The 20,238-nt window shown below is 28.5% G+C and overlaps 1 protein-coding gene across 1 annotated transcript; it reads left to right on the top strand.

Moving 5' to 3' along the window:
• Positions 1-13,492: 13,492 nt before the first annotated feature.
• On the top strand, positions 13,493-14,806 carry LOC102661703 (CASP-like protein 4D1). The gene is made up of 3 exons (XM_006588216.1): positions 13,493-13,641; positions 14,130-14,265; positions 14,555-14,806. Exons 1-3 carry the CDS (start codon positions 13,493-13,495, stop codon positions 14,804-14,806), a joined length of 537 nt encoding a protein of 178 aa, XP_006588279.1.
• The last annotated feature ends 5,432 nt before the right edge of the window (positions 14,807-20,238 follow it).

Raw genomic sequence — 20,238 nt, 5'->3', positions numbered from 1 at the left:
CATATTATGTAAGAGATATAAATCATAAAATATAGAGTAATGATACAAATAATTAACCTAATTTAGTGAAGAAAATTACACACTTGATAATGAATAATTTCATTCAGACTTCATGAAAATAAGTTTTAAACAAAATGAAAACTTGATAATGAGTAATGCTGAGGTTGATATATCAATCATAAGGCTCTTTCTTCATTGTTACTTAATCATCTAATGGGCTTGGTGATGAAAGCTTGTATCCCTCGTTCCTCAGCAACATGTTTTTTTCATTGTTGGTTGACTTGTCTTTCACCACAGGATTGATTTAGGGTGTAATTTCACTTGCATTCACTATAACATGTGTTAAAACCTATTGACCAACTTAATCAATTTATGTATATCACATATTATTTAAGAATTGTCAAATATAAAATCTAGAGTAATGATTATAATAACTAAACCAATTTAAGTTTAAAAAACTTCTTTATACATCACATTTGAAGTATTTTGTTCTTTATTGTCATGAATGAGAATTTTTAACCTATTATGATTTGTAACTTTGGATACTGCAATATATAATTGACCATGAGAGAAGATTGATCTTGAAAGATAGATACAAATATACTTAAGAGATTGTCCGTTACTTTTGTTAATTTCCATTACAAAAGATATAACTATTAACTAAAAATTGTATGTCTTTTTTTTTAAAAATTTAAAAGGGTTTGTATTATGTATATCACATTAATTCTTAATATTTAAGAATTGTGAAATACAAAATCTAGAGTAATAATTACAATAACTAACCTAATTTAAGTTTTAAAAAACTTTTTTATACACCACATTTGAAGTATTTTGTTCTTTACTATCATGAATAAAAAAATTTAACCCATTACAATTGATAACCCTGAAGGACACTCTAATATAAAATTAACCATGAGATAAGATTGATCTTGAAAGATAAATACTAATAAGCTTAAGAGATTGTCCTTTACTTTTTGTTAATTTTCATTGCAAAAAATATAATTATTACAAATTGTACATCTTTGAAATTTAAAGGGGATCGTATTATATATATCACATATTATTTAAGAATTGTGAAATATAAAATATAGAGTAATGATTACAATAACTAACTTAATTTAAGTTTTAAAAAACTTTTTTATACACCACATTTGAAGCATTTTATTCTTTACTATCATGAATAAGAATTTTCTACCCATCACGATTAGTAACCTAGACATTACAACATATAATCGATCATGAGATAAGCTTAATCTTAAAAGATAGAGAATATTTAAAGGGAATTATATTATCCGAATGAGTTAATGATAGTTTTGGAATGAATATTTTTTTATCAACATTAAATTAATGATCCTAACTTTAAGTACATAAGCTCTCAAATGAGTAATTACCAATTGAGTACCACTATACATGCTGAAAGATTGATCTATGTTTCTTAACAACATTATAGTAACATTGATTTTTAGTTTCAACTGATAATTTAGGAGTTTAGAAGAATTTATGGTGTTCAAGAACTCTGAACTATGGACGCGATCTATGTTGATAATAATTAATTTAATTATTCAAATTTTCAAATTAGAATATATATACTTATCATAATTACCTTAATTACATAATTATATAGTTTTATGAATTAAAATTAATAATAGATAAAAAAATTCCTAAAATTTATATGTGTTGATAAAATAATTAATTTAGTTATTCAGAATTTCAAATTTGAATTATATACTTATCATAATTATTATGAATTAAAAAATAGATTAAAAAAATTCTCTAATTTTTTTCTTAAATGTATATGAATTTCCTTAAAAAACTTCTTTACTTTTATTAATATAACTAATATAAAGATTTGATAAAATTGGTAAATAATTGGGTATTTTGAGTACATTAATATTAATTATAATTCAATTCCAAACTATTTGTTTTTGAAAATAACCAATTGTAGAAAAAGATAAAATCTAGTTTAATAATATCCGAAGAAACTAATGTTTGAAAATCCACTAAAGATATGCTTGACGTGAAAAAAAAAAAATATTTTCCCTTTTAATTTTCCATGCATGTTTATGCGGAGTGATTTGGAGAGGGATCTACAAATTGATAATGGGGATGCTTTATTTGTTTGAATTCGGTAATTCAATTATTATTATTATTATTATTATTAGGATCGATGTTGCCCACGTCTTCTTTTTATTAATTGTGATAATGAATATATTATTTGGAGATAGAATATACACTTATGACTTGATAGTTGAGCATAGCTAATGCAGATCAAGCTGAATGTCGAGAGAATAAAACAAATAAAATAATTTGATCAAATTGGTAGACAATGCATGATTCTATCCACAGCAATATTGGTGACGAGTTTGGTCACTGAAATAATTGGAAAAGACATCATCATGAATATTGAGGAATTTGTTTTGAAGTAATTAGAAGAATTAGGCCATTAGGTATCTAGCTATACTACTACTTTTGAATGAGAAAGACAATATGGTCTAATCATAAAGAATCGCAAAGAATGAATCGGCTTGGTATAATCTAGTTTCCCAAGGCATAACAGTCCACTATCTAATCAAGTGGATATTAACACTATTATGAAATTGACGTGAGATTACAAAGAAACAAAGCATCTATTAAATATATATAATCGGGACTACCGCAATCTAGAATATCTTATTTTCCTTAAATAACTCAGAACACCTGGCCCAAATATTCAAGTTTCCACACCAAGACAAATATAAATTCTCACTGCACTTAGTCCATGTTCATCCATGGGTGTCATTATTGACAAAAAAAAAAACACAATTATGGGCAACATGAAGGAATACAAGATATGCTTATAAACAGCATAAAAGATTTCATCTACTAGCTTGTTATTATTTTTTATATCAATTTCTTTTACTTGCTTAGTTAATTGCCATTAATATAAGTTCAGTCCTTTTATTATAAGTAAAGCAAAAAATATTGCCCATATAGATACTTTCTAGAAATTCCATGACATTCAATTTTTTTTTGGAACAATGGGCAGAATTAAACAAGCTAGAATAAAGTAAGTTAAATTGGTGAACATAATATTAATATATATAGCTTTCATAGTTAAATTGAAATGGCAAAATGAATAAAAGAAAATTTAAATGGGAAAATAAAGTGGGCCTATATATATTCCGTGTAGGGAAAAGCTGTTTGACTCAGGACTTTGTTTACGAGGCAAGTCACCATTTCAGGTAGTAAAAGAAGCATCGATGAATCATAATGGTTATGTTATTACTTATTATCGAGAAGAAGAAAAAAATTGATTGATGAAGAGACTAATGACCACCATGAGAAGAAAAAAAAAAAGGAGACACATATATATGCATGATCAATTTTCTTTAGATTTTACTTTTTGATTGCATGTATATGTATTCTTTCTTTAGGTGATCAATCAAGTTTTGACCAGTCATTATCACTGGGGTTGAAATGATCATAATGGGCAGAAAATGAATGGTTAGAAATAAGGGTGTGGTGGGGTTCACAATGAATATGAGTGGGGGTGAGATCTTTTCATCAACATGTATTATATTCTTAAATTGTCTTTGTCTCAAAGAGGGGAGAGAGAGCCTCTAAATAGTTTTATATTTTTTTTCTTCCATTAATTATTATAACTCCGCTGTGTGTATTATATCATTGTTTCTTCCTGTGAGGATGTCCTGATTTGAAGCCACTTGTTTTCTCATGTTTCCAGGTTTGATAATAATCACCAGCTGCCCTATATATGCTATCCCCTTTTTTTGTTTCATTTAATTGTTTGAAATATATATGGACAAATATAAGAGACTTCTCTGAATTCCACACAATGCATGATCTTGGATCTTTTAATCACTTTGCACAAGACAAACATATCTTGTTCATCATCGTATCATAAACCCTATGACAAGGTGGTGAAGGGGTGGGTGTGAGATGTTGGCTACATGGCCATTTAGTTCTTGTCTATGTCCTAATAATGATCAATTCCTGCTTGTGATTGTGGCTCATATATATATATATATAGTAATGGAATTAAGACCCTCAGTAGGGATAAATTATAAAAAATAAAATTAATAGATTTAACTATATTTTAGAATAAAATATAAAAATATAAAATTTTATTTATAATTTTTAGTTTAAAAAAAAATTATTGGTGAATTTTAAAAAATAAGGAAATGCAAGTATATATCTCACTATAGTGTAGATTCGGCACTGTATATATATAAGTAAGATATTTTTATAATTAATATTTATGAAACTAACGTTTAAGGTGGAGAGATTATTAAAGTGAATTTTATTTCTTATATCAAAGTATCTTTTATACACACCATAAAAAAAAATTAAACTTACGTTAGTAAGTTTAAAAAATTCAATGAAAGGATTTTCATTATCATTATATATATTCAAGGAGCAAAAGCTTTTTCGATCGTTGAACACACTTTTTTTTCCTCTCGTTGAAAACTTGATTTAATAATTAATCAATGCACATGCACTAATTGATCCACTCTGACGTCTAATTAAGTAGGCATAAGATAATGATACTTCTCTTTTCAAGGAAATGTGACAACGACAGAAGGTAATATTCATGGAGAATTAATTAAGGTAATCATAATTAAATATTTGCCTTAATTTTCAAAAGCATTAAAAAAGAATTGTTTTTATACTGTCTATTAAAATAGGAGACACTTATTTTGTCATTAGTACTTCTGAATAATTTTTATCTCATATTCCCAGTCAACGTAAAAGAAAAAAAAAAGTAAGGCACATACTTCTCTCACTTTCCCTGTTGCTACGTTTTACATTCATATTAGATATACTACTATAATTAGAACAAGAATTATCATATGTTAATAGTTTAGAGTTGAATTAACCTATACGTTGTCTAACAAAATATAAACTATTAATATGAACAACACGTGTTTATACTAATAAATTAATATAACGAGTTTAATATTCGTTCAATATTCATCTACTGACTACTGTCAATATAGAAACAATTACACAATTAATAAATTATAAATGGTCTTAGATATAACTTTGAAATTAAATTAATTATTAGAAAAAGTTAATAATTTTATCATATATGACAATTTATTATTAGATGATAATATAAAAAAATTATCTTGTTATTGTATACTAATTAAATTCATATACAATACGAATAAACAAGTTATTAATATTGAAAATCGGTAAGCATTATCAATATGTCAAATGTTAATATATTGAATTATATTGCTAATGTTTGAACTCATTATTTATATTTCCATTATTAGGCAACTAAGGTTGAACCAAACAATGGAAGAATTCACAGTATATCTCAACTTTTTTATATAGTAAATGAAAATTTCAAATTCTCTATATTTAGAAAGTAATGATATTTTTAAAAACATTCTCAGAAAGTTAATGGGCATAGTTATTTTATTATTTTATTAAAAGAAGTCAACCTAATAATACCTCCGCCATTGAGGGATGGTGAAAGAAAAAAAATAAAAAAAAGGGTTTGGATATTACTATGATATGTGGCGGTTTGGAAATTACGGCTTAAGAGAAACAACAATGTATTCCAATTATAGATTCACTTTAATTGACATCCTACAGTTAACGAAATTTGTTAATTAACTCTCTCATGGGTATGGGATCAAAGCAAAACCAGAGAATGGGAGATTACTTTTGTCAGATTGGTATACTAACCCATTGGAATGTAGTACTATCATGTTTCTCTTGGATTGCTTACTTTTTCTTTTTTATATATGTAGTTATACAACTATACATTATAGGTAGTCGTAGTAGTAATGTAAAACGTATGCATTCATTTTGTTTTGTGGTGCATGGATGAGTACTCCATGTGTCATCTATTTGTATCTTTGTTAATAAATTTAGGGTAAAATAGTTTTTTTGTCCTTCTAAATATTTTGGAATATTAGTTTTAGCCCCTAAATTTTTTATATTTTTATTTTCTGTATCTTGATAGAATCAAATCCTTTTTTTCTTCTAACGAGGACTAATAAAACCACGTTACTTTTCGTAAATGTATGGACTTAAATCACATAATTTTTTTATACGGACAAAAATCAACATTTTGAAATATTGACAGACCAAAAACTTAATGGCCATAAGTTTGTTAGCTTATAAAAGAAAAACACTCATTCTCCTTGTAAACCTTAGGTTTTCCTTAATAGAAAATCAAGGCTCTACTTAATTAAATATTTAAGTTATTGTTCTTTTAAACCTCAAAAAATTCCCATAAATAATTTATACATATATCTGTTTTAATTTCAGTTGTTTTAGTATATGTTAATTGGTGGTAAAAAAAAGTCATTGTGTGAGGTGTTTTAAGTAGTTTGTTTGAACATATTTTTACAATTGTATCATGGAAGAAAAAAAAAGTTGTTGTTTTCCAAATTGCACAGTGAAGCACAAAATAAAATAAGAATGCAAAAATATATATTCGTTAAGAAACCCAAATGGAACTTGGGTAATATTCGCGTATCTTCCTTTTATTTGTGGAGGGGTATTTACTGTTTAGGAATAATGGTGGGACGAAGCAGCTGTGATGAGCACATGATTCAACTTTTTATCCGGAGAAAACCATTAGAAGGAATTTTTATAAAAATGATGCATCTTTATGGCAGCCAACAATAATGAGGGCCAGTGTTTAAGAATGCAATGATGAAAATAACTACTCTCGGACACGAAAGGGGGGGGTGTTCTAATTAGATAAGCTTAATATGTTATGGGAATGATTTCTTTCTCCCCGTTAATGGAGATATGTCAAATACAAAGAGACATATACACACATCAATTTAGCTAGAATTCCAGTGAATTCCTTGGAAATATTAATTTGTCACTTGTGTTAAAAAAAGTATGGCTCTACTTGGATGTTTCGTACTATGTTTGGTTTTAGTCTACGTGATTCTTTTATGCCCTTACATACATTAATCTCACTCTCTTGATTATCTTTTTTTTTTTTTCTCCCTAACTTTCACTATCTAAGTGTCTCTATAACACATACCGATACACCCAACTCAGGGACAGGGCAGTGTTTGATTCCTTTATTCTTCCCAACGAGCAGAAATAAATAAGATCTTGAATGAGAGTGTTGAGGAAGAGCATTATCTAGTAGGACAGGGGAGCGTGGGCTGTTTTACCTTTTTTTTAAAAAAAAATATTGTTAATTATTATTTTTTTCTCTCTTCTTTTCATCCCTTTTCTCTTTTTCTTTTTGGTTGTAATGTGTACTCTTTTGTGGGAAGATGACCTTTTTAGTTTCCATGTGCCTCTCCATCACCTTCAACCATGATGGTGGCTGGATCATCTCACATGAAAGACAAAAGCCCTAAAAGTATGGGCTTATGATCACCCATGAGTGCATCAAACCAAATGAGACTAGCTTTGCATGAAGCATGACATGGCAACCAAGTGCATGGAATTTCCGTGTTTTCTTGGGTCTCAAAGCATTTTGGGAAAGTAAAACAAACAAAAAGTAACCAAAAAGAAGTTATAAGTGGTAACATGTCACACACAATGGAAAGAATAAAGATAACGAAGGTGTTATTTACAACACAAAAGCCTTCCATGAATTGACTTATGCTTTGCAAGGAAGGATCTAAAGGTTCCATGAATTTGTTGTGCTGTGTGTAAATGTTTTTAGGTGTGGATTTTCAGAAGTCTTCATATGGTAAAGTTGTCTAGTGTATGAGGAAAAAGTTTAGCCAACAAACCCTAATAATCAATTTGGGTGTTGGGGCCCTTCTTAATTTTTAGGCATCTCTTTTGATCCACAACCCTCAATGAGAATTTTCTCTAGCAAGTTGAATAGTGATAACTCATGAAACAAACCATGTGAGTGGGGGATACCTATCTTTAAATCCAAAAAGAGCAGTTTGCTTGTGCTAGTCCAAAAGTCAAAGCATCAAATCCGAAAGATAAAAAAAGTCCCATACTTTTACAAAAGAAAACTATGTTCAAATTATGCATTGTAGCCTTAAAGTAATTTGCCTATACAGTAAAATTAAGATGACACTCCCATGTCATGGACCGATCTATCTTCAGAGATAAATACGCAGGAACTATCATCATCGTTCATACTTCTGCTAAGTCATTTTGGGAAACTATATATATTAAAGAATTATAAATACTTCACTCTCGAACAATTTTTTTTTTTGAATGTGCGTGCATGACATATTGACAAAGAAAATGCAGAATTATATGTAAGATATGTGTATTACTATACCAAAACTTAATGGTTTTATCATAATTAAATGGCAATCTATTATGGGATGTTAGTATATAAAAACGATTACATGGTCAACATATTTTAATTAAATTCAAGTATTATTGGAGAAAATATATAATCTATAATTTGTTTATATAACATAATTCATAAATTTTATAAGTTTTCTGTAATTAAATAACATGACATTTTGTTGTGTTGTTCATGGTATAGTCTTATATTTGTTTCATGAGTTTAATTTGTATGAGCTGTGAATATGAAACGCTTTATACTGTGAATTAATAAAATATTATAATACTATAATAAATATAATTTTTATGAGAAAGGATTCACTTACTTTAATAGTAATTCTTTCATCATTATTATCTATTTTTTTAAAATCTTAAGATTACTTACTTAATATAAGTATTAAATTTTAAGAAAATGAACGATAAAAATAAACAGAGTTAATTTTTAAATTTATTTTTTAAATAAGTGGATCTCTCTTTAACTTTTATATAATTATTATAAATTATATAATTATTATAAAAATTAAGAAGTTTATGGTATATAATTAGTTGTGATTAAATAATAATATAAAATTCTTTATAAACCCTTACATAAAGGTGAGATATGATTTAAGGATTAGAGATGGCTCCTAAGTTTAATGAGCCCTTAATATTCTTGGATTCAAATGTAAGCTATGTAATTACCATGGGGTAGAGGGTGACTAGGTTCTTAATTATCCTTACCTCTAACACATTTTAATTTAGCTAACCTTTTAAACGGCACTAGATCTTTCTTGTTAATTAAATCAAGATAGCTATACAATTTATCTATACATTTTGCCTTAATTATACATTCTTATTTACAAAAATAACTCTATTGATTTTTTAAATTAGAAAAATTATTGTATGTATTGCACCCAGTGCTTCTTATATATATTTTGGAAGACGAGATGAATATAGTCCAACTTTATAAGATGAATCAATAAAACTGTATAGAACTAAGGATAGGTCACAAATATTATACATTCCTTTGTTAGGTTTCTTCCTCAGGCTGTAATATAACATACATCCAGAGATTATTATATCCAAATTCAGTTTTTTGTGCCTGCAGCCACACTTTGTTTATATATATATATATATATATATATGCCACAATGCTTGGAATTGGGTCATCTTTTAAACTTGTTAACTAATGCTTACAAAGAAAGTAATATAACTAACTCAATGAAATACAAGCAGTTGTTGTGATATATTGGCAAATGCATATTCTTGAAAAGATAAAATTGTTAGGCGCAGAAAGGCATTTAGGTTAAGCGAAATAGCTTTCATGTAAAGTACTTTTATTTTTGATCGAATTAGTCTATTTATTTAGCTAACAAGTTGTCCTCTTAATAATTTCAGTATGATCTCAACATGCTTTTTGAAAAATTGGAATATCTATCGTGAAAATTGGTCCATTTCTCCAATACCTCGGTACCAACGTTTATATCTCTAAAGGCCAACAAGAGATATAATATTCTACTCGGGGAGCTTATCCTGAATGGCTTCTTAATAATGGGATAAAGACCAAGAAGGTTCCAAGAAAAATTAATACAAAAGGGTTTTTGGAATATGAAATTCTTTACCTGTTTTTTTTTTCCTCGTAATTGTGTTGCATTTGCCTTTATCTTTTTTGTGATTTTCAATTTCATTACTTGCATAGTTGTTGTTTTGGGTTTGGTTGCTGGATTTATAGTTTTCTGATGGACCAAGCTTTCATCGACTTGTGACCCGTCGAGCTTTAGTCCAGTTAAGAGGTTAAGTTTCTATCTTGCAAACAGGCAATTGAATTCTGCACCTCCCTTATTGCACCCTGCACCTCTCTTTTTTTTTTTGAAAACTCCAACCTACCTCTTCTATCTTCTTGCTCTGTTTCCCTTCTTCCTCGTTATCCAGCGAAAGTCCAGAAAAAATCAACTCTTCTTCCCACAACCATCGAAGGTCCAAAGTAAGTCCAAATCAATGTCACAGAAGTTCCTCTCCTTCTCCAACTCTCCACCCACATGTACATTTTATCACATTCCTATTTTAATTTTTGAATCTATTTCCAAAACAGGCATTCCATAAGGGTATAAATACTCTTACGAAATGACCCTTCCGAAAGGAAAAGTCTTACATAACACCTTTTCCGTAAACAAAAATAGTATTTTCTAGAACGACAATTCTGGAAGATACAAAATGAACATCCAAAAGAGCTATTTTGGATTGCAATTTTTGCTTTTGGATTCATTTTTCCACAAGACAAAATAGTGTATTTCGGAATGCCCTTTCCAAAAGATATACAAAATACGATTCTAGAAAAGGCTACTAGATACAAAATGCAGTTGTTGCTTCCACAATGGGCTTTCCATAAGCACAATCATGATTTCCAAAATCTCCTTTCTAGAATATACAAAATACAAATCCAGAAAGGTTGTTCCGGATTTCAAAAAATTGCTTTTCGGAATCGCCTTTCTGTAAGCTAAAATGCTTTTAGAACAACTATTTTGGAAACATTTTTTGCTTATAGAAAGGTCATTTCGGAAGCATTTTTTCTTACAGAAAAACCATTTTGGAAGCTTTTTTATAGTTGATTAAATTTGATTTTGATTGATTTTTTTATTTTATAATTTTAGGTTTAGTTTGTATAGAGGATGAGAGAGCACGAGAATGAAGGGCGCACGGGGAAAGAGGAGCCTCCGTGGGAGGAGGGATGCCTTTGAGGGAGGAGCTGTCATTGAGGGAGAGGTGTTTTCACGATGGTTGTGCCATTGAAGGAGGAGGTGTCGTCAAGGGAAGGAAGGGTGCCATTGAGGGAGGAGGTGTCATCATGGTGAGTGTGCCATCAAAGAAGGAGGTGTCGTCAAGGGAAGGAAGGGTGTCATCATGGTGAGTGTGCCATCGAAGGATGAGGTGTCGTCGAGGGAAGGGTGTCACCATAGGAGGGAGGGGTGCCATCAAGGAAGGGATGACATTGTGGGTGTGTGCTGTCGAGGGAGATGTTGTTGCAAGGGGTGTTAGGGTTGAGAGAAGGAAGAAGGGAGGTGTTTGGATTGGGAGATGAGAAGTGAAAATTTCATTAAAAATATTATTGTATTTTTACTAAACAATGGGGGTGCAAGATTCAACTTGAAAAGTGCATGATTCAAGTCCCAGGCAAACAGCTCACTCACTTATTTGGGTTCCCTTATTTTAGATTAGGCCTATGCTATTTACACGTTCCTTTCTTTACTCTTTACAGCTCTACTTTTTTAATGTGCTCTAAATATATACCCTTGTTTCCTTCTATCTCCACACCTTCACTTTTTCGTAGATCTTACGAAAATTATCTAGTTTTCATAACATAATTATGTTTTAATTTAATATATTGTTGAAATTAGTTTTTGTAATATAATTTGTTTATACATTGTGAAAATTAGTTCTGTATTATATTAGAACATAACCACATTATTGAAACTAGTTTATGTAAGAAGATATTTTTATAAAACAAATTACAAAAAATAGGTAAATAGTGCACAATCCAAAAACGGAAGTGAATGACATGGACCTTAATTAAGCTTACCATGCGCAGTTTTGACCTATTTGTTTACAACCCAATTCACACGAGACAGGCAGAAAGCCCATTGCTGACATTTTCCAGGGAATATTCTAGAATCAGTTCTTTGGTGAAACAGGTGTTTTTTTATTTTTTTGACAAAAGGTGAGGCAGGTGTTAGAGTGATTTATTTATGTTGTTCAACATTTCAATTTGTGTTAACAAATTAAATCGGATATATAGGAAAGAAAAACGACATGAAATTGTGGCTTCCAACTTATGGTCGTGTGAGGGTTCCTAACCAAAAAAAAAATCTACGGAGATGATGTCCGTATCTAATATCATTGTCTTCAAATGAATATTTTTTTATTATTATTATCTTGGGGAGGGGGGGGGGGGGGGGGTAGTATGATTAATTTATTAAAAATCCATGTTTGTCAAATTTATATGGGTAATGCAGTTAAAATTTGAACCACAGGTAATCTAATTGCAGTTAATTATTAGTAGTTCATAATTATTATTGTTTTCAAAAAGTGAAATTAAACAGTATGTAACTACACAGTACATTAATAGCAGTTCAAAAATAAAATGAACCAAAAAAAAAAATGTAAACAAAAACTGGAAGCTAGTGAAACAACACTGATAGAAGGTTCGTGGAAACATAATGGCTCAAAGAATCCAAGCCATAGCGGAAATTTGTTACGTATGTCTTGTATTAACATTGTCAATTTTTGCATATAGATAAAAATCATTTATTGTATATCAATGGCTTAGAAATGAGTATTCTCCATTACTAATAACAACTTTAGTATGCAGTGTAATATAAATAAGTGTATTATGCAGAATTCATTCAAGTAGAGCAACTTCGAAGAAAACATAAGAAATTTAAATTCCTTCAAGAATATCTATGTATTTTTACTTTATTTTTGTTCTTTTCTCATAATATGGATTTCTTCTTTAATTCTAATAATTCGCATTAGTAAACAAATTCTAATAATTACTTGCCGCGTGAAGCCGGCCATTGTGAACAACTTAGACTCCAAACAAACCTAAGCCATTGTCAGTTTCAAAATCTTTCGCTGAGTCCTATGAGAGACAAATCCAAATTAATGGAACCTTAGACCAGTGCAGCTCACAAAATCACTTGTCGTCGAAAATTTATTTGAAATAAGACAAACAAAAAGAATGTTTCTACTATTTCCTTAGAATCTCTCGGCTTTTCCGAAAAGAATATAGTTCCAATTTCTTTGTCATTTTCCCCCTAAGAAAAACTACCCTTTTCAATAAACTTCTCTACTTCAATTTTATTTTATAAAAATCATGTTAAGTAAAAGCATCAATAAAATCATTTTTAGTTTTTTTTTCTCATGCATCCTCAAAATATATAACAGTCTTTAAAAAAAAAAAGCTGCATCATAAGCTTCAACATATATATTTTCAAGGAGATTAATTGTAAAAATGTATATATGCAAAAGGGTGATTAATTGAACAATGTATTGGCATTGCTCTTATTTCCAACATTCATCTAAATGAGGGACATTGTGAGTAGAGTGTAAAAAACGCGGTTTTGTAGATTAAAACAAATGCCATTGGAGCTAACGAGAAGAAACAAATAAATTTACAGAGTCTTCCTTATTAGTTTTGCATATAAAAGGGGTTTCTGTTGGTACACAAGATTAATTGTATTGGAGGAAAAGACCTTAATTTGAAGTGAACATGGTGTCCAAAACTGTGGCCAACTCGATGCTTTTTCTGAGGATTGTTGCTCTCGCAGCCTCAGCTGCAACTGTGGCCCTGCTATTTACAAACAAGGTCAAATTTGATGATGGAACAAAGTTGAGATTTCAAGATTTCTATTCATACCGGTAAGAAAACCATTCAAGCTAGCTAGTGTTGATAACCATAGTCATTTATTCATGATGATTGTCATATAATTGAAATTTCAATGCTGCTCTACTATGTATATATTTAGGATCCTAATTTTTGGTTTGGAATAATTGTTTAAGAGGAATGTTAATCAACTACACACTCTCCAACACATTAATAGAGACTTATTAAACAAGAAACATACCTGTAAAAATTAGTAATTTTTAATAAATTTTTGTCAATAATATAAAAAAAAGTGTGTTTAAAAGAATAGATTAAGATGTGTTGCATGTGTTAACATTTCTCATTGTTCAACTATGATGGCATGAAGATATTGATATTTTGATTGATTTTATTTAACATTAATTTATATACTGTTTGATAGTACATATATATAATAAAATTTAACAATTTTATCACGTAAACTTAATTCATTAATGTAATGTAATGTATTGGTGTGTCATGTTTATGTGAAAATTAACTGCAGGTACGAGGCGGTGATTGCAATAATTGGTGGTACATATTGTATACTGCAGTTACCATTTGCCATATATTATGCGGTAAAGCAGAAGAGGTTGATACGCAATGGGTTCTTGCCAGAATTTGACTTCTTTGGAGACAAGGTCCTACCATTTTATTGTTAATTAGTTTATTAATTGCCTGAACAAATTAAAAAGAAAAAATAAGTTATTTGTATTGATGATGTAATATATAATAAATTTTGTTGGTTTTTATTATGAGTATTTTAAAAATTATATCAACGATAATTTATGATTAATTAATATTATAAAATTGTTTTATACTTAAATAATGATTAAATTTAATTAAAAATATATACATGTACTAGTATATGTGGATAATAATGTGTTTAATTAATTGAATTAATGAAAAGGTGTATATATGAAATTGCAGGTAATTTGTGTGCTTCTGGCCACGGGCGTTGGTGCTGGCTTTGCAGTGTCTTTGGAATTTAAAAAGTTCTTGGATGACATATTTGACTCAGTGGGTACCCCAAAGAAGGACCCAACAAGGACCACATATGACAAGTTTTTTGTTCGAGGGATAGTGGCTTCTGCTACTCTCCTTGTTGCATGCCTTTCCATGACTATCGTTTCAATCATCTCCTCCATTAATCGAAGCCGAAGCAAAGGCGTTTTTAATTAAATATTGATTTTTGTCTTCTCAGCAGCAAATCATCAATTGAAGTAACTCATCTGCTCCTAATAAAGCTAGCTAGTTCATATATTCATGTATTATTGTTTGTCTTCAAGTAGTATACATCATATAACATTTTTATTTAATAATTATTTGTAAAAGTGGATTTTATTTATTTATATTATTGATGGTGCGTGGAAATTTATTTCGAGCTTTGTGTATTTCAATTTGAGTATTTTGGTCCATTAATTAGAAAAAAATTTACTTTCAATTCTAGCAACAAATATATAATCTAAAATTGAAAGAGATGGTTTATTTTTTAATTAAAAGAAATAACAACTTAATCCCTATAAATTTTTTTTGTTTTAATCTAGCGTGACTCTCGATTGCAATCAGGGTAGCGACATAGTTTTTTGCTTTAAATTTTAATTTCTGTAAAAAAATATTTTAGTCTTTGTTGTGGATTAATAATATTAAGTGATGACTTGACAATGTCCTATGCATTATATATTTCATTATTAATAAAAGCAAAAATATCAAAATTAATATAAATAAAATAAAATATTTTTTTATGTTTATTTTAAATATAATTATATGTTTTATAGTAAATTATATTTCTATATTTTATATATAATTTACTAAAACATGTTTTAAATATAGCATTCATGTAGGCCTTATTTGTAATTATAAAATTTCTATCTATATAAAACCTTTACAACAAGTTAATGGCAAATCGGATTTTTTAATTAATATATCTATGGTGAATAGATTGTTGCTTTGCGGAAGTTATTCACTTTCCCACATTAACAACTTTAAGATGATATGTAGAGCACAGAAAGGTTGGGTCCACAATGCTGAAACGTTGCAGATTGGATGCCACTACTTGTGCACCAATCTTGCTTCCTTCTTAATAATAATTATATTTGCAGTTTAAAAAAATGCTGAAACAATTCACACCAGAACTGGCTCACGAAATTTGGTTACACAATACTCAATACAGCAATACTGCTAAGCGTGCCATGTAATTTGCATACATACACAGTTGAGATGAGACACGCGTCAGTCGTCAGGTAATGAAATTTGCTGGCTGCCTTCCATTTTCATGTTGTGTACAAGGTGTTAATTTATGCATGATGTAAAGTAAGTGAATGTTTTAATAAACTTGCACAAATTTTTTAGGCTTATAGTTAAATAGCTCATGACCCTTATAAATTCATTGATAATTTTTTGGTGATGTTTATCGTTTTTTTTTTTATTGTCTTAAATAAATTTAAAAAATGGCAAAGATTGCGTTTCTCATGTAAAAAAGAGATAACTATACTCGCTTAATTCTTTGAAGCTAATATTAAATATACTTATATCTTTGTTTTATTGAAAAAATTTAGTTATTTCATTTACTCTATCTATCTACGTACCTACACATATTTAGTGACAAAGTGAGAATCAGAGAAGTTAATATTAACCATATAATTATAATTAAATTATTAGAATTCTTGTTGGCAAGGTACACTCTCTCTTTCCTCTTGGTTGGATTTTTCATTTTCCTTAATTGGGTTCAATGATTTTGTCTCTTGCATGTACTTGGTAGTTGGTATACGATGTACGAAGGAGAACTTGGTTTGGTGGGATTACTCAGTGTAAAATTATTTTCCTTTAATTTGTAAGTCTTGTTCAGAAAGCAACGTACACCAAGTGATAATAATTTGGGTCTATTTCTTCCCCATGTTTACCATTCACTTAGATGTTAGTATAGTATTACCATACTCTTGCCATGTAAAGATCCCTCAATGGCTTTCGTAAAGATGTTAGCACTAACTACTAAGGAACTCACAAAATCAAGCAATATGAAGCATCAAATACTCTCAAATATTGAATTTTTTATATATATATTTTGATCAGCCTAATTCATTTCATAAGGCACAGGTATTATATACCTTAGTCTAATAAGCAACTAAAACAAAAGCAAAAGAACCCCCTACCTAGACCTAGCTAGTATATGCACCGTGTATATGTCAAAAGCAACACCAAGTGACAATTTGGCTCTATTACCTCCCCATGTTTACCATTCACTTAGATGTTATTACCATACTCTCGTCACGTACGTACGTAAAGATGTTAGTAAAATCATGGCTTTCGTAAACAATATTGAAGCATCAAATTAATACTCTCTCTAATATTGATCATTGATTTATTGTATGAATTTTGCACAGGCCATGGTTTTAAACACAACAAAAGGAAAACAAGGTATCCAATGGCACATGCAGGACTTAGAGAATTAATCAAAAAAGAGAAGACGCATGCGTGATGAGTAAGTAAGGGTTCCAACGATAAGGCACAACACAAGTGGTAAGTAGTAACAAAAATTACATTGCCAAAACAGCCGGACCTATACGTACTATATATGTAAACACTCCTCCAGAGACCAGAATACATACATGTGAGAGTCAAAGTGTAATAGTGTGTTCCTTCCTCAAAACCCATGCTTCCATATTTAGCTTTTCATTTGACTTCTACGGAGACAAAAGTATAAATATTGTATAAATATTGGAATAAGTTACAAAATAATTATCACAACATTACCACTATAAAAAATGTTTGTGTTTTATATTAAAAAAATCTATAACATCTGCTTGCTTGAACTTCATCCGTATTTTATGAGCTATAAATTCTAATATGCCTGTTAGAGAATAGAATAGTATAGTATCATATGTCTTGAGTTTGCTTAAAAAGAATGGAACACAAATGTATTACAAAATTGTTTCAGCTTTTCTTTTTCAACAATATTCTCCTATGCCCACTAGGAGATAAGACGATAACATATAGAATAAGAAAAATAAAAATGTTACAGAATCAAAAAATAAGACGATAACAAAGAAATGTCAATGTCAAATATACTTAAATTATAAAGGGCTGAAGTCTTCTACATAAAAAGAAGAAAAAAATATAAAACCAAAAACAAAAAAAGATACATCACACTAAACCCTAAACAAGATTGAAACTAAACGGATGCGTAAACTTCCTAACTTCTTGCTACCTCAGCTACTTTTCTGGTTACATCTTTAACATCTTACCAAGGAAGACTTCTTATTACTTGATAATATACTCTTCTTACCACCTCTTCTACAAGTCTTAGTTGATTATCTTCATAGACTGTTCTTGCCACATCTGTTGCAACTGTTCTTGACACTCTGGTAGCCACCTCTTGAGCCTCCTCTCCAGGCACCAAGTACCCCGCCTCTCTTCCCACCACTTCTATCAAGTGTTTTGAGACCATTTCTGTCAACGCAGTTGCATATAGTTGCCTAATCAAGTGAATTGAATTAACAAACTGAAATAATCAAAGTGAATTTGAGTTAAAAATTTAACTCCTTAAATAATTGAATCAAACTTAAACTGTTTATAATAATTGGATTTGTTTTTTATTATTTTATATATATAAGGTGGGATAGTTGGTATTTATGACAACTTTGTTGTAATTATTTTTTTTCCAAACTTGGTGACCCTAAGTTAATAGAATAAATTCAGTTTTGTTTTGATAATAAAATTAAATAATTATTTTTATCTAAAATCTACTAATAAATTAAAAATTTAAAATATATAAGAATTAAAAATTTGATTCTTGATTCATGTAATCCGAACTGAACTCAATTATTGATGAACTTAAATCAAATAAGTTTGAGTTGAAAAAAAGTTCTTGTCAAATTTAAATCTTTTGAATATTTTTTAAATGTTCAAATAATTCTTTCAAATCTTATAAATTTATAAAGTAATTAAAATCAAATTAATAATAAAAATCTTTAAAAAATGTAATAATCATAACATTTCTAAATTATATCTTTTAAAATTTATAACTTTTTTATGTGAAAATAATCTTTAAAAAAAAAAAGTCAAGATTTAAGAATAATTAAGGAATCTTTACGTGGAAAGAATATGGTAATAATAACATCCGAATAAATAGTAAGCATGCATGCGGATGAAATAGAGGCAAAGTTTTTCTTTATGGCACCGATACATACCATTTAGCATACGTGTAGGCTCCGATGAGGTATCTCTTCTTCTTCTTTTTCATCATCCTCGCCGCGGTCAGTGTGTTGTGTTAGCTTGCAATTTGATCATATATTAAAATGGACTTCAACCTTTATTTTTTATTTGTAGGAATAAAAAATAAATAATCTCAAAAGAATTATAATAACTCAGGTATATTATCCAACTAAGTAAATTAGACTCTTAACAAATGAATTTAAACCTAAGCATTGTGTAATTCAACAATATTTTCTTAGAATTCATTGTTTGAATGAAAGTACCTTTTATATAAATTATATATACAAAATTTTATATTAATATAAAATTATTTGATATTTTATTTATAATCAAAATTATAATATATATACTTTTAAAAATATATTAAAATATAAATGTTTTTATTATTTAAAAATAAAATAAACATTCAAGGTGGTAAAAGTTATAATTTAATGATTGGATAAAAAATTCACCTTTTTATATATTAATGTAAGAGTCCCACAAATGTAATTCAATCATTTTATAAATAATTTAACTTAATTGATTGTTTGATTTTTCTTTGGCGAATATTTCCTCCATCATCTCATTATAAGCTATATTCGATAAGTCATTCAATTAGTTTCTAATTCTAACATTTTATATTGCCGAAAAGTTTGTTTCATTATTTTTGGTAAATAGATAAAAGATAATTATAATTTTACAAACTTAATCTTATAATCATTAATTCATTTTTATTTTTTGTAACTTATATTATTAATATGACAAAGGATATAAATGAAAATAATAGTTAATATTACATAAAAAAAATAAAATAATTATAATTTTGATTTAATTTTTTTTACACAATATTATTACAAAGAATGAAGTAATAGATTTAAACAACATATCTTGTTTTTTTAGTAGTTTCCTAAGCAGTTGAAATCACTTTCGCCGACAATAACATCTAAAAGTTCATGCATTTATTCACCGAAAAGAAAAATCAATATATTTATTTGATAGTACACAATATTAATTAATGCAAACAATTCAGCAAAAAAAATATTAATTAATGCATAAGGAAAGAATATAATATAAATGTAAACATTTTAATGTACTTTTTTGGGGGACATTTTAATGTATTTATTGCTTGCATAAAATATTAATTAATAAATGAGAAATTCTTATAATTTAATCCATTATATTATATTATTGAAATAAATGTTATTTATATAAAATATATTTATTTGGTAGTACACAATATTTTTTTATACATGATAGTAGTACACAATATTAATTAATGCATAAGGAAAGAATTCGGTTTCATTTCCATAAAAAATATAATATGATATCAATGTAATTATTGCCTGCATCAAATATTAATTAATAAATGAGACATTATTTTAATTTAATCCATTCTATTGTATTGTTGAAATTAATGTTAT

The sequence above is a fragment of the Glycine max genome, chromosome 9 (genome assembly GCF_000004515.6).
Source record: "Glycine max cultivar Williams 82 chromosome 9, Glycine_max_v4.0, whole genome shotgun sequence".
Taxonomy (NCBI): domain Eukaryota; kingdom Viridiplantae; phylum Streptophyta; class Magnoliopsida; order Fabales; family Fabaceae; genus Glycine; species Glycine max.
This window is presented reverse-complemented; position numbering and strand designations above follow the sequence as displayed.

What these genes read in the sequence shown, in the direction of transcription:
- LOC102661703 (XM_006588216.1), top strand. Translation starts at nt 13,493, where the DNA reads ATGGTGTCCAAAACTGTGGCCAACTCGATGCTTTTTCTGAGGATTGTT. An exon ending in CAAGATTTCTATTCATACCG is followed by an intron (nt 13,642 to 14,129) that starts GTAAGAAAACCA and finishes AATTAACTGCAG; the next exon opens with GTACGAGGCGGTGATTGCAA. An exon ending in TTGACTTCTTTGGAGACAAG is followed by an intron (nt 14,266 to 14,554) that starts GTCCTACCATTT and finishes ATGAAATTGCAG; the next exon opens with GTAATTTGTGTGCTTCTGGC.